The 14,445-nt window shown below is 41.1% G+C and overlaps 1 protein-coding gene across 1 annotated transcript in view; it reads right to left on the bottom strand.

The window, feature by feature from the left end:
- The window catches only part of COL5A2 (collagen type V alpha 2 chain), a 78,576-nt gene that overhangs the window by 55,964 nt on the left and 8,167 nt on the right, over positions 1–14,445 (bottom strand). The window contains exons 3-9 of the mRNA XM_018556073.1: positions 12,438–12,451; positions 11,256–11,288; positions 9,022–9,054; positions 8,188–8,241; positions 3,269–3,369; positions 2,006–2,045; positions 411–491 (exon numbers count right to left, since the gene is read on the bottom strand). Coding sequence (XP_018411575.1) covers positions 411–491; positions 2,006–2,045; positions 3,269–3,369; positions 8,188–8,241; positions 9,022–9,054; positions 11,256–11,288; positions 12,438–12,451 — 356 coding nt within the window. The remainder of the gene's footprint in view (positions 1–410; positions 492–2,005; positions 2,046–3,268; positions 3,370–8,187; positions 8,242–9,021; positions 9,055–11,255; positions 11,289–12,437; positions 12,452–14,445) is intronic.

The following is a 14,445-nucleotide window of genomic DNA, read 5'->3' as shown; positions in this document are numbered from 1 at the left end:
AGAGAGTGAAATAAAAAAATTGGCTGAGCTGAACTAAACTGTACAATTAGTTTAGGGCTCTCTAGGGGGCTAGTCACTACACTCTCCAATGCAGACCACAATAAAGAAAGATAAGTGCGAAGACATCACTTGTCTATGGGTGGTTAAAGTTGATTCATTAGAAGGGCAGGATTTGATACCACATCTGTTTATGCCCTCCAGTGATAACCATTTCTAAGGACTTCAGAAAACTGAAAATAATTAACAGTAGTTCTACTTTATCTGCAATCTAACTATGGAAGGATGTTACTGCTGGTACACATTGCTAAGTGCCAGTGTTTATTTTATTCTTGGTACATAAAGAAAAGTTATAAAGTTAAATCTAGTGAATAAATATGTTTGTGAACATTGACTGACTGGGTTAATCTTACCAATGAACTAGGCATTAGTCCTATTTGGGAGCCAAGTCCAGATTTTTCATCAAAGCCTCCTTGCATCTGAGACTGAAGTGGCTGTTAAAAAAGCAAAATGTATTCATGAATTAACATTTGTAACAAACTATAATGCTATAAAATTTTAAACATGAAATAGTTTGTGTGAAAATTGTGGTATGGAGGTTAGCATGTAACATCAAACCATTGTTTTTGACTCTCTTATCACTTATTTATAGTAGGGATTCACCGATACCAATACTTGTACTTGGTGTCGATACAGAGTATTTGGGCAAATACTTGCCTAAATTCTCCCAATGCCTCAGTGGCGGACCTAAGGATCAAAGGGCCCTGGTGCAATATTTTTTTTCCGGCCCCCCTGGGTCTTACAATGCCCATACTGGCCAACTGACCACCTGAAAGCCTGCAATGGCCACCTGAGAGCAGAAAAACAAGCTCAGGACTCCCACTGATTCTGCAATATCTTTACTTGTATAATAATCTCATTATATATTACAGTGTAATAATAGAAATAAAGTGTACAATAAATGCGCTTGAAACATCCCCAAACTACCTCTCCCCTCACATCCCCCCCCCACCCCCGCCCTCTTGCTTCATGGAAAAAAAATTTCAGCTAAACCGGTCCTGTTTCCAAAAAGGTTGTGGACCACTGCTATAGAGGACTACAACTCCCAGCAATACTTTATACGGCAATGGAGAATGGCTTTGGCTATGGAGGACTGCAACTCCCATCAGCGTTTGCAATTCTGCATTGCCGTATAAAGTTCTGCTGGACGTTGTAGTCCTCTATAGCCGTTACCATTCTGCATTTCTGTATAAAGTATTGCTGGGAGTTGTAGTCCTCTATAGCTGATGCCATTCTGCACTGCTGCAATACTTTATACATAAATGCAGAACAATTCCATCAGTTACAGAGGGTTAAAACATTGTGACTTAAGGCACATACCTCGATTGCCCGCTCTGACTCCTGCAGCCCTTCTGCTCCTGGTCACTGGAAAGGCAGAGCCCGCACTGAGGCATATACAGAGCATCCAGGGCCAGGCAAAGCAATTGCATGACTGAAGGGATGCCGGGGATGTCCTGTTTGATAAAACATCTGCGTCACTGAAAAACATCGTCACCGATGTTTTAGCAAACAGGATATCCCCGGCATCCCTTTAGACGGGCTTGTTCCATGCCCGTCTCTGAATGATTTAAAGCCCAGAGCACGTGCCCCCCTCTGCCCCCCCCCCTCGCTATGCCACAGCTAGGACACTCTGGGGGGGTTGAACCCCCCTATCCCCCCCTTGTCTACGCCCCTGAAAGTGACAGCTGTACAGATCCTTCTTCCCTTGGCCGCTCTGTGGCTGAGGAGGAGAAGAATGTGCTGTCACTACTGTATGCCGGCTTCACTGATCGAGAGCGGCGATCACTGTTCTCAGCTCTCTCTTCTAAATGAGAAGAGTGATCGCCGCTGCAGCGGCCGTTTTCAAAGGGCACCGGCTCAGTCCCACTGCTGGTGTCCCTCCCTACAGACTGGAAGACGTTGGGGACCGGACCTCAGTGGGCCCCTCAACTGCCCTGGGCCCCCGCACCGGTTGCACCGCCGGTAGTTCCGCCCCTGCGATGCCTAGCCTGATAAAGGAAATTCCAGTATCAGCAAGCGGGACGGCGTGTGATGACTCGTGATGACGGCTCTATGCTTCCTTGTCACTTGGGAACGAGGTAGCATGGAGCCGGCTTCCTAGCCAATCAGGAAGCTGGGCCCCGTGTAATGGCTCACCACCCGGCTTCAATCAGCGGAAGCCAGGCGGCGAGTCATTACCAACCCCCCGGCTTCCTGATTGGCAAGAAAGCCGGCTCCATGCTTCCTTGTCACCTGGTGACGAGGGAGCATGGAGACGGCTTCCCAGCTAATCGGAAAGTTGGAGAGCAAGTCATTACACATCGCCCGGCTTCCTGGCTAATCAGGAAGTCGGACGGCAAGTCCTTACATGCCGTTCGGCTTCCTTAATGGGACTTCCGGTATCAGTATTTGGTATCATCGAGTACGGGGAAAAAAAAGAAATACTCAGTGCATATAAAAATATCAGTGCATCCCTACTTTATAGTATAGTCACGAGGAGTATAAGCAGTAGGTTAGAGCTTTAAGGGTAGTCAACCGATATCCAAAACAAAAGCTTTTATATTAGTAAGTAAGTCAGAGAAAAAAGCTCAATTGATAATTTATTTGGTTCTCCACAATACCTCCTTTACATTATAATCAGATTCTTCTCTCTGAACATTTCTCCTCTTTTCACCAGGTGGATAAGATGTCATATAGCAATTACAGTTAAATGTTACAAAATACATTTTATATAACAATATAAAAGTGGTTCCATTCACAGAATAAAAGTGCACACGGCACTAAAAACAACTGCAACTGGGTATGGCTTGAACAGACGCGTTTCGTCAAATTTTTGAAAAATCCAATAGAGGAGCTCAGTGGAACAGCAACACTTCAGTAGCTGAGTGGAACCGCTTTTATATTGTTTTATGTCATTTTAATAAATGGATTTATGCTATATGAACTTTATTTTGCATCGTGAATAATTTAAAAAGAGAACCAAATATCAAATGCTATCCATAAATATATTAACCTCACCAATGTATCGCAATATATTTTTTGTTATAGTGAATCTTTGATAGCAAGTTATATTCAGCATAGTCTTCATTAACAAATTGTCCTTTTTGGATATTGCTACCTTTACAGTCCAAATATCACAGCATCACACATCCATTTCCTAAAATTGTTTTACACATTCCATTTCCTTTCTTTTGTATTTTTTATTAGTTTATAAATATATAAATATATATACATTTTTATATAGATAATGGAGGGATTTCCAGGAGGTCCAGGTTCACCAGGATGTCCAGGAATACCAGGTTCTCCATCAATTCCACCAGGACCCCGAGAACCCTTTGGGAAAGTAAATGCAACATTTTAATATTCATATTAAAAGTTAGAAAAGACAAAATATAAATTTGTATGTGTGATAACCCAAAGCAACAAGGCAGAGGCCAGTTTAAAGTTCCAGAAATATTTAAATCCCTAAAATAGTTGTCTCTTCATCTGCAACCAGACCAACCATTTAATTAGACCCCATGATGAGCATAAATACATTTTTTAATAAAGAAAAAGAGTTTACCTGACTTATCTATTCTATGGAAGCCATTAATGTGACTGCTTCTTTACAGAATCAATTGGCTAAAGGACAAGGTAAGTGAAAAAGGAAACATGTCTAGTTTGCAAGAAGTAAAAAATGCACAAGGAAGTATATAAATTTGTATTTGCCTTTGCTAATACATAGAGAGGACATCCTAGGCACTTACAAACACTCTTCACAGTTATCAGCATTAATATTTTGTATGCAGATAAATCTCTGCTGCCACAAGGGAGAGATGGTGGCATATCCTGCTTCATGCGCACTTGACTTCAGTGGTGACTCATATATTGCCAGGTCCCATTACCAACAAATACAGTGAAATGAGTCTGGCAGTATTTGTGGGCCATCTACCATAGCTGGTGTTCAGACTAAATCTTGGCAAAATCTAAAATTGGTGGAGGTAGTAAATGAATGTTCAAAAATGTGGTAAATTATCCTGTAAATCTGCTGGGCAAGAGATCAGCACCCCATGGGCTTAAAGTATTGATGTAATAACTGGTGGAAAGTGGATCCTTTGGTTGTAAAAGGTAACAAAATACTGGTAAGTCCTATTAAAACAGAATATATCTGCATGGCTCTCACTTTTATATGTACACAGATGTATTTAATTTATTGATAATATTGTAAGCACCATTTTTTATGTTGTACAAATGTTTGTTGGTTGTGTATTTTTTAATGCCATTTATTGAAGTTTTTATGTAATATATACTAACTCTTACATTGGTGGTGATGTGGTGTTCATAGCTTTTAACGGCTGTCTAAAGGTTGTTTAACTAGTTCACAACCTGCCAAGAGGTCCAAGGTAATGACTCCACTAGATAGCTGGCCTATAATTCCTGAAGGTAACCACTGTAATTATTTGTGTATTGAATATATGTTTTTCCTTATTCATCATAATGATTTTTCTTTTTATTATGCTAACAAAAACAAAAAAGTGTAGGTTATATAGTTCCATGCAATTGTCTAAACAAGCATCAAGAATGGAGTTCCTAATGTTGCAACTCTTTTGTTTAGTTTGCCTGTAAAAAACTTATTGTGAAACATTACTCCGACAATGATTTTTGTGATGAGCCACAATAAATACAGAGAAGTAGATTTTAATCATAGCATCAAAGTATCATCAAACTATTCCCATCAAATGTTTTTCCAAGGGCTCATAAACATTCAGTAGTCCTGTGAAGCTGCACTGACATCCAGTGTTGATTGGAAGCAAATGCAAATGGATAAAACTAGCTATAATCACCCATTCTTTAGCTGTGCCTGTAGGGTTATTTAATAAAGCTTTGAGCATTCTTTTAGCAGATTCTATACACAGATCGAGGCTATTTAGCTCTCATGAGCAGAAACAACAGTGGTATCCTTGCTAACTTTTATGTATTAAACAAAATACATATCATACAAAATACATCTACTCTCAACTCATTGTGTTCTGCTGGAATCATACAAGCAGTTTACCCACTTCTTTTTGTTTTCCCTACAGGCAATTTAATAAATAGGTGGCCCCAACCCAACCCTGACCCATACTTTACAAGTAATGTTTTAGCCATACTTGACAACATTGCCCCCTGGCTGCGCACATGTGTACTGGGCCACTCAGCTACGCCATTGCTACTAAAGTTGCTTGGCAGGGGCCAAAACCATTTGCCAAGTGTCTCCAGAAGCCATCCATATGGCTTCAAAAGAAAAAATGTATTAGTTTTATGTACTACACATACCAACACTGGTAATCAGACGAGGTTTTTAAGACTTAGGCATACTTTCTGATGTGTAAAAATATACTCTTAATAGTTCTGTTGAATTCTGACTGAAATTAAGTGCTAAATATAGGGGTTCAACCATCGTATCATTTAATATTTGGGTTTTCTCTCTGTGCAATAGCCAAAGCCGAACTCCAATCTCCTGTCCTCTTGTCATACTCTGTCAAGCAATAGTTTATAGAACAAAACAATTAAAGGGTCTATACGCAATCAAAAATTCAATTACAATTAATTTTGTGCAAAGGATATACACTATATTGCCAAAAGTATTGGGGCACCCCTCCAAATCATTGGATGAAGGTGTTCCAATCACCTACATGGCCACAGATATATAAAATCAAGCACTTAAGCAGACATAGACTGCTTCTACAAACATTTGAAGAAGTGGTCGCTCTCAGGACTAAATATTCCACGGTCAACTGTTAGTGGTATTATAACAAAGTGGAAGCAACTGGGAACAACAGCAACAAAGTGGTAGGCCACGTAAAATTACAGAGCATGGTCAGCACATGCTGAAGCACACAGTGAGCAGTAATAGACTCCTTCGTTCCAAGCCTCCCCGCACACATCACACATACAATAATTACCTCCCCTGTTCCAAGCTCCTTTGCACACATAAAAGAATACACTCCCTCCTCGTTCCAAGTTCCCCCCACACACATACAGTAATACACTCCCCCATTACAACCCTCCCCCACACACAAAAAATAATACTTTCCCCCTTCCCCCGCGAGCCCCCTCACCTGCTTACATTCTTTAAGGGTGGAGGTGAGGAGGCACGGTCCCTGGTGATCCAGTGGTTGATTAGTAAGGTCTAGTGCAGATCATAATAATCCACCCTTTTGGCCGGAGCTCAGAGTTGTCAGCATTCTGACAAGAAACTAGTGATTGCCCAAGCTGACAGGAGCAGCTATGCGATCTGCATCCGACAGAGTTGCAAACCGTGTAGCTGCTCCTGCAAGTCAGGTAAGTGGTCCGTGACTGTGTGCCTGACTTGTCAGCTGGCTGCGTGCCACAAAGTACCGATTTGTAGGCCAGAGTTGGCCTGCTGGCCAGTACTTTGAGACCCCTGCTTTATAGGTAACACTAACAAGCATACTTTGAGAAGGGAAATGGGGAGAAAGGACATGAAACATCTTTATTGTTGGGCTGATCTTTAATATGGCCCATGTGAAACAGATATCAACCCTTCTTTTCTAAGAATCCTGCATGCTTGCAGCATCAGCTCTTGTGAAGCATAAGCTGCCATTTTGGCCACAGACTAGAAAGCCAGGCAACTAGAAGAGATGTATGTGGACCATGAAAATCTATGGTTATATTGGGTATTTAACAGCACTTCAGCTGCCAAGTTGATAGAACTATAGTCAAAACTCAACTGCAGGCTCAGCTCAGACTACAGGCTCAGCTCAGACTAAGAACATCGTGTGATAAAGAAGAGGTACTGCAGGAGGTTGCACCAGGGAGGAGATGAATATTACAGCCAGAACTGCTTTTTTATATTAAACACTGAAAAATGCCCATCATTAGGACTTAGAGGGTTATTCACATAGCTGCCTAAGGCCTTATGCCCATGTGTATAAGGCCTACATGGCAAAAAAAACTGCAAAAACTAGCTAATAGAAGAAGGGTATGTAAGAGTTAATTTAAAAAAAAAACTATTTCAAGTTAACTAAGGGTGAATAAGAGATAAACTTTTATTTGTGAAATATTGCAGTGCCAACAGGAGGTGCATTAGGGTGTCATTCAATTGAATGATAACACAATGCACCTAGTGCACGGTACTGCACACAATGATATGGTGTGAAGAGACCCGTAGCCAATTATCAAGGGATTTAATTATGGACATTTTTGGTCAGAAAACTTGGTCCAATGTGATTGCTTGTATAGCTATTACTAACAACCCTCTCTGATTTATGTTTAGCCAATGTAAGTCATAAACCCCACTGATCTGACACCCCATTCTGCTTTAAGTGAGAATGTAGAAGAAAATGAATTATTAATAGGGACGTGCGGTCAGTGGAGGCAGGTGAGGCAGAGCCTCACCTAGTGTTATGAAGAAAAAAGGTGTCAGCTTCAAGTCTGAAGCTGGCAGCTTTTTCTCCATTCAGTGCGGCTTGTTACAGGTTACACAGCAGGGACATCCTCCCCGCTGTGTAACCGTTCATGGACGGAGCGCTGCCTGTTAATTACAGGCAGCGCTGCATCCGACTTTTGACAGGTAGTTAGGTTACACAGCAGGGGGCTTCCCCACTGCTTGTGTAACCTAACTTGAAGAGGCAAGAGCTGTCACAGCCTCTACTCTGTGTTAGAGGTGTGAGCTCTGTGGATGGCTTGGACCAATTGCAAAGCGCCATTGGTCCAAACTGTCCAATCAAAAAAAAAGAAAACAAAACCCACTGAGGCCATTGATCTTGCTCCTCCCTGTCTCCTCCCTTCCTCCTCCCCATACAACTTGGTTACAGAGCTGGGGTGGGGCTTCCGCATGATGGGGCGGGGCTTCAACAGGGTAGGGGCGGAGCTTCAGCATGCTGGGAGATGCATCACCCAGCACAGAAGGCACGGTACGTCACTGCTTATTAGGCAATACTTTTAATAAGCCTCACACTGCTGTGCCTGTCTTAGGACACATTTAGGCAACGTTTAAAACTATGAATATGTTTATTTATATGTACACAAAAGTCTTCTAATATCAGGATTGTTTGGTCACCCTAAATTAAACTTTCAATTTGGTAAGAGAGCAATTAGATATTGTTCAGCATATCTGCATTTTAAAAAACAAAAATAAATATGTATTCATGTATTATGTCAGCTTACAGGTCTCCCCTTTGGTCCTCTGTCTCCTCTAAGTCCTTGTGATCCAGGAGGTCCCTGTTAAATATAAACAGCATTGCAATGAAACACATTTTCTTTACACAAAGAAAGTTCCATTATTAAAACACAATTTGTTATATTCTAGAGTAATCTTGTTTATCATTGTTGTCATTATGATTTTATTATGTATTTTATAGATATGAGTGTTTACTTTATTAACATATGTTTTATGAAACTTGTTACACATCTGCTAGAAATGCCACAAGGCTTAAATATTATCCTGGGTAGAAACATACTGCCTTCAGATCTTGTTGGAACACCTTAGCTGCCCAATGAGGCAACATGTTCTAGGTTTGGGTGGAGCTGAGAATGTCTATTTTTAATTAAATATCAATAGCCTCCAGGTTATACATATCATCTGAGTGAAGATCAGATGTGCTTTCCTGGCAGACTTTCAGAACAAATGCATTAACAGGCTCCACGTGTAGCATTTTACATCTGCAGTTCATGGCAAAGATGAGTAAGTTTAAACAGATTTTGGTTCCTTGACTTGAGCAGGGAACATTTAGTTCCCTTTGATCACTTTCTGGTTATCTGTTCCCAATTTCTTATCTACTTATAGTCACTGTACTTACAGACTTACTTGCGTTGTTTGTTCTAGTTTCCTATATGAATTATTTTTACCTAGTCAAGCTTGATTCAAAATGTTAAATCTTTAACTTGTATTTTATCGGTTTATAAACCATTATGTTAGGATTTGGATTTGGCTATACGTGTCTGCGACACAAAGGTAGGCTTAAGGTTTGTTTTATTTTTCTCTTAAAAGGAAAAACTTACAGCAGGTCCTGGCCGGCCACGTATCCCAGATACCTAAGATGAAGGAGACAGCACATTAACTTTGTTACATATCAGATATTATTACTAAGCGATCAGCAAAATAGTAATAATCACCAACTCAAGAATCTATACAGTGATAACTAATCAAAAAATGTGTACAGAGAAAAGGAGAGTGGAGGGCAGGGAAGAAGAGGGGAGTGGAAGGGGGAATAAGAGGGGAGTGGAGAAGAGGGGAAAAGGGAATGGAGGGAAGGGGAGTGGAGGAGAGGGGAAAAGAGGGGAGTGGAGGAGGGGGAAGAAGAGGGGAGTGAAGGAGAGAGGAAAAGGGAATGGAGGAAAGAGCAGTGAATGAGAGGGGAAAAGAGGGGAGTGGAGGAGGGGGAAGAAGAGGGGAGTGAAGGAGAGAGGAAAAGGGAATGGAGGAAAGAGCAGTGAATGAGAGGGGAAAAGAGGGGAGTGGAGGAGGGGGAAGAAGAGGGGAGTGAAGCAGAGGGGAAAAGGGAATGGAGGAAAGAGGAGTGAATGAGAGGTGAGTGGAGGAAAGGGAAGAACAAAAAAGATAAACTACACTAAGAAATTCAAATAAATAAAGACCTCTTCCATAGAGGGTAATCACTAAACAATGGTTTGCTCTGTGCAATTTAAAATGCATTTGTTTAAAAACAAAACACCCCCCCCCCTTTTTTTTTTACAAGCATTGTTGCATGTGTTTTACATGGAAGAAGGCGTTTTTCCTATATTTAGATTGCCTGAAAATGCAAGTGTTGATAAAATGAAAATGAAAGTGCTTGACTTTTGAAAAATGCTGGGGGGAAAATGCAAAAATGTGACCAGTACCATTGGCTATAATAATGCATTCATCCATTTGAGAACACCTAAAATGCACGGGTGTATGAGGGCGAAATTCATAAAAGCAAATCGTTCTGCAACTCGCGAAAAAGGCAAAGGTGCAAATGGGCAGGGTCATAAACAAAACAGGGCAAAAGGGGTCCCCAGCATGCTGTTATGTTAGACAGAAAAAAAAACAAATTTGTTTAGCTACTTCGGTTAAAAACTTTTTGCATTGTGGAAACATTTTATCATGTGCTAACTCAATGCAGGGTTATGTGAATGCAGTGCATTGCAAAGGCATTCATTTTGACTGCAACGCACTGTGTAACAGTTTTGAATCAGCACTCCAGTGCACATGCCATGCGTTCTGCTGTGCTGCATTGAAAAAATAGGTCATGTCCATGACATGACACCTGTTAGCACGTGTGTGCTTAGACACCTCAACAACACAAAAAAATTTTGAATAGGTCCTTAGTAAATAAAAAAGAAAAGCAATATTAAAAAAACATTTTTAATTCTAAACATGATTTTTAAAGTATTTAAAGTGAGCACACCTTCACCTCATTTATTATGCTATGGGAACATGATTAATAGCTTGTAAATCAACTCTATTGTATATGTGAAATGTATCTGAGAGAAGGAAAGTATGTGCTTTGTGGCTGCATAAAAGGAAGTCTCTGAAAAATAACTAAACAGACATGTATGGACATGAAAATGGTGTTCTTCGACTAATGACGCGATATCCATGCAATTAGGTTGGCAGTGGTAATGATCATATAGAAACTCTCCAGGAGTGTTTCTAAGTTACATGGCTGCCGTTGGAAACCATGTTATAGCACTCCCTAAACAAATGCGCAATCCTGGGAATCAGTAGTTCTATTTACTTAGAATCTGGCTTGGCAGATGCATTTTCTTGGCTGTGACACAGAAGACATCCATCTGCAGCCAACCATATGCTGTCCACTCCAGCACAAAACTTTCCCACTTATTTCATGCTAAAGGCTTCTGAGAAAAACAAAAAATGCTGCAAAAATAAATATAATATGAGGGGCCACTACATTCATCAGCAAAGTTCTGTATATATCAGTTTTACTATTGTAAAATAGATACATCTAAGATTAAGTCAAATTCAAAACCAAAAATTCTACTGCAATGATACTTGCTGCAAAATCAGTGTAAAAGTTAAACCTTTATTTTTATTATTTTATTTTTTTACTAATGGAAGACTGCATTTATGCCAAACTTAGTTTTTTTTGTTTTTATTTAATACTTCAGTTCCATGTTTTCTTGTGGGTCCCCCCTTAGCTCTTCCCCCTACCCCCTGCACGGGTACCTCCATCAGATAATCAGCGGGTGTGGAGGCTCCCATGCATGCGCATTCACGTTATAAAAAGAAAACTTACAGCAGGCACATCCCCAGGCTCTCCCTTTTGACCCTATATGAAAAGATATGAAAAGAAATGCAATGAACTGTAGTTAAAATGTAATATACACCAATATACATAATAGGCAAGAAGAAAAAATAAACATTCAACAAATGATCTAACTGGTGCTATAAATATATACTAAGCAAACAGTACCATCATTACCAGGCCATTTTTTAATTACTGTGATAGTTTGACAACTACTTGGTCATGCAACACTGTACCCAAATTCATTTTCCATAATTATTTTTGAGACTAATGGAGCTTATTCGGTGATATATATATATGATAAAAGATCTAGGGTTGCTTACATTATCCTTTAATTTGTTTACCCTCTTTACAATCATTGGTGGTCAGTTGGGCACCTTTTAAAATAATCCTCTAATCATTGGTGGTCAATGGCACTTTAATGCCCCTCCCCAAAAAATCACACAACCATCGGTGGTCACTTGCACTGTTTTACTTTAACCCCCCCACCTTAAAAAAAATCCCATCTTTATAGGTGGTCAGTGGCACTTTAAGACCTCCCTCCGTTACCTTATCTGCCACGATCCTTCTTTCTGCTTTGTTTAGAAACATTCAGCCCATTCACAAGGGAAGAAGGGGAGCTTCCTCCTTCTTGATTGGGCTGAATGTTCGCAAATGCTACTAGTGGTTCACAGCTATCACAAGGTGCATTTGACAGTCATTCTCAGGCACACTGACTGCCCAGTGTGCATTCTGAAGTCCTGTTTAAAAAAGGAACCCTAGTAAACATTTTAATATAAAAGGTATCCTATTTGTCTTTTTTAAGACAAACAGTTATGAATGTCATACAACTGTCATTCAGTAAAAGTGCCATTGAATAAGAATTTGGGTTAGGGGCTGTATGAAAGCAGAACTAAACTTTGAAAACAAATTGCCAGCAAGTAGGGTATTTTAGTAGAAAAAACTTTACAAGCCACTTCTGCCCACAAAACGTTTTTACTTACTGCCAAGCAATTTTTTTTTTTACTGTACACTGGTAGCAGCGCATGCGGTGTACTGTACAGTGCATAGTCTTGGCTGAGTGCTGAGATATTGTACCTCCAGTGTACATGCACTGGTTTTATTTCGTCAGTGCCCACCCAATGGGTCAACAGAGAACAGGACAAAATCAGAAGTAGAGAAGTTGTCACTCACCTTTAATCCTCTACCTACAATTAAAAAAGAAAATGAACATTGTTAGATACTTGTAAAGGAGACAAAAACACTGCAGTCAGTTCAAATTATTTAAAAAAATAACTTCAAACTATATACTGTACATCATTTGTATTCCTTAAAATGCATTCAGGTATTCAAGTAAATCTTTTTTTTACTCTCCCTTACAAACTTCTTCATTACAGTTGCATAAGGGCTTGTTCACACCAGATGCAGTTCTGATGCAGTCCATTCAGCTTGGCAGCTGCATCAAAATCGCATCACACTGCTTTCTAATGGGATTTCTGGTGCTCTGTTCACACCAGTGCAGTCAGTTCTGATGCAGTCAGAAAAAATCCTGCTTGTCACATTTTAGCTGCACATGATTGCAACGGAACGCATCAAAATGCATCATAAACACATGCAAGTGCAGTAAAAACACACAAAATGCATTGCACTGCAGTTGCGCAGGAGCACGGAGTTCTGATGCAGTTCTGGTGTGAACTAGCCCTAAACCTTGTTTCAAATCTCCTACCGCGCCCTCTTCCATTTCACCCTGCTTCCTATGACTCTTCTATTCCTCTCTCTTCCCTACTTCTTATTTCTTACATTTATATATTTGAATATTTCAATATTTCAGATTCCATAATGAGATTTTCAGGTCAGCTTGTCTTTCTATTGCACTGATGTTCTTATCTTGCCAGGGTTTGCTGTGTGTGATGTCAACACAAGAGAATAAGGAAAAACGTGACATCCATGGCAGATGTAACATGGAATAGAGCAGTGAATCTCAGGGGCACATGAAAAAATATTGAAGAGACAGATGCTAATGAGCAATAGCTATAAAGTTGGCAGGAGGATGCTAGGGTGCTAGTGTTTTCATGAGGGGGTGCCATCATGTGGTGCCATGCACAGTGAAGGCCGGCTTTCACTGTGCCACCCATAGTTAACCAATCCCCCTCTGAACACGACACCTACACAAGGATACTTCCTGTTCCTTGCCCACCCATGGCTGCATTTTCAGGACTGTGGCAAGTTACTGTGGTGGGGGGCTGCCTTGTCTATATGTGGAAGGGGGGACAGATGGACTGTATTTTATGTATGTGTAAAGAAGAATGGGGCAGATGCCTGTATTGTATGTATGTATTGTATGTATGTATTAGGAAGGGGACTTTATTGTATATGTGTGAAAGGGAGGAGGGCTGCATTGTATGTATGTGTGAGACAGGGCCGTAGCTACTATGGGGCGAGTGAGGCACTCGCCTCAGACGCAGCACAGTAGGGGCGCAGCCAGGGCCGGCCTGGCTGAGCCCCCTCGCCCCTGCTGCTATGGTGAGCACAGGGTGCCATTGGCAACAGGGGAGCCAGTCGGCCATCACAGCCGCGGCTCGGCAGGGAGAAGAAGAGCGGCACAGGCTCCAGTTTCTCCTTGGATCCCTGCTGCTCTCCCCCACCTGTATGGGCAGAGGACTCGGTGTCCTCAATCTCTTTTTCTATTTCAAAAGGGAAATGTCAGGGATCTGTTTAGACCCCTAATATTTCCCTCAAGCCACCCAACAGTAATCCCCCCCCCCAAAAAAAACACTCCCCCTATACACACACTTATGCACACATATTACTAGATATGTGCAAAGACTAAACATTTGTTTTGGACAAAATGAACGGGAACAAAAAATGTTTTCATTAGGTTTCGTTAAACAAAACACATTTTTATGCTTTTTTTGGATTTGGCCACCAGCGCATTCTGCGCATGCGCGCCACCATCCTGGAGGTGGGGCGCATGATGTCACATACCACACACGTCTGTTGGGGGGCACAATTTTCTGTTCTTGCCTCGGGCGCAAAAGGAACTACCGTGTTTCCCCGAAAGTAAGACCTACCCCGAAAATAAGACCTAGTTCGGTGGTAGATCTCATAGCTGAGCGGCTCTTCATCATCCTTGCCATAATGCCTTCCGATCGGCTGACAGAGCACCCAGAGCGGCTCCCTGGACGGCATCAGAGCGCTAGCC

This window comes from Nanorana parkeri, unplaced genomic scaffold (genome assembly GCF_000935625.1).
Source record: "Nanorana parkeri isolate BGI_ZX_2015 unplaced genomic scaffold, ASM93562v1 scaffold224, whole genome shotgun sequence".
Classification (NCBI taxonomy): domain Eukaryota; kingdom Metazoa; phylum Chordata; class Amphibia; order Anura; family Dicroglossidae; genus Nanorana; species Nanorana parkeri.
The sequence above is the reverse complement of the archived record's forward strand: the minus strand, read 5'-3'. Positions and strand labels throughout refer to the sequence as shown.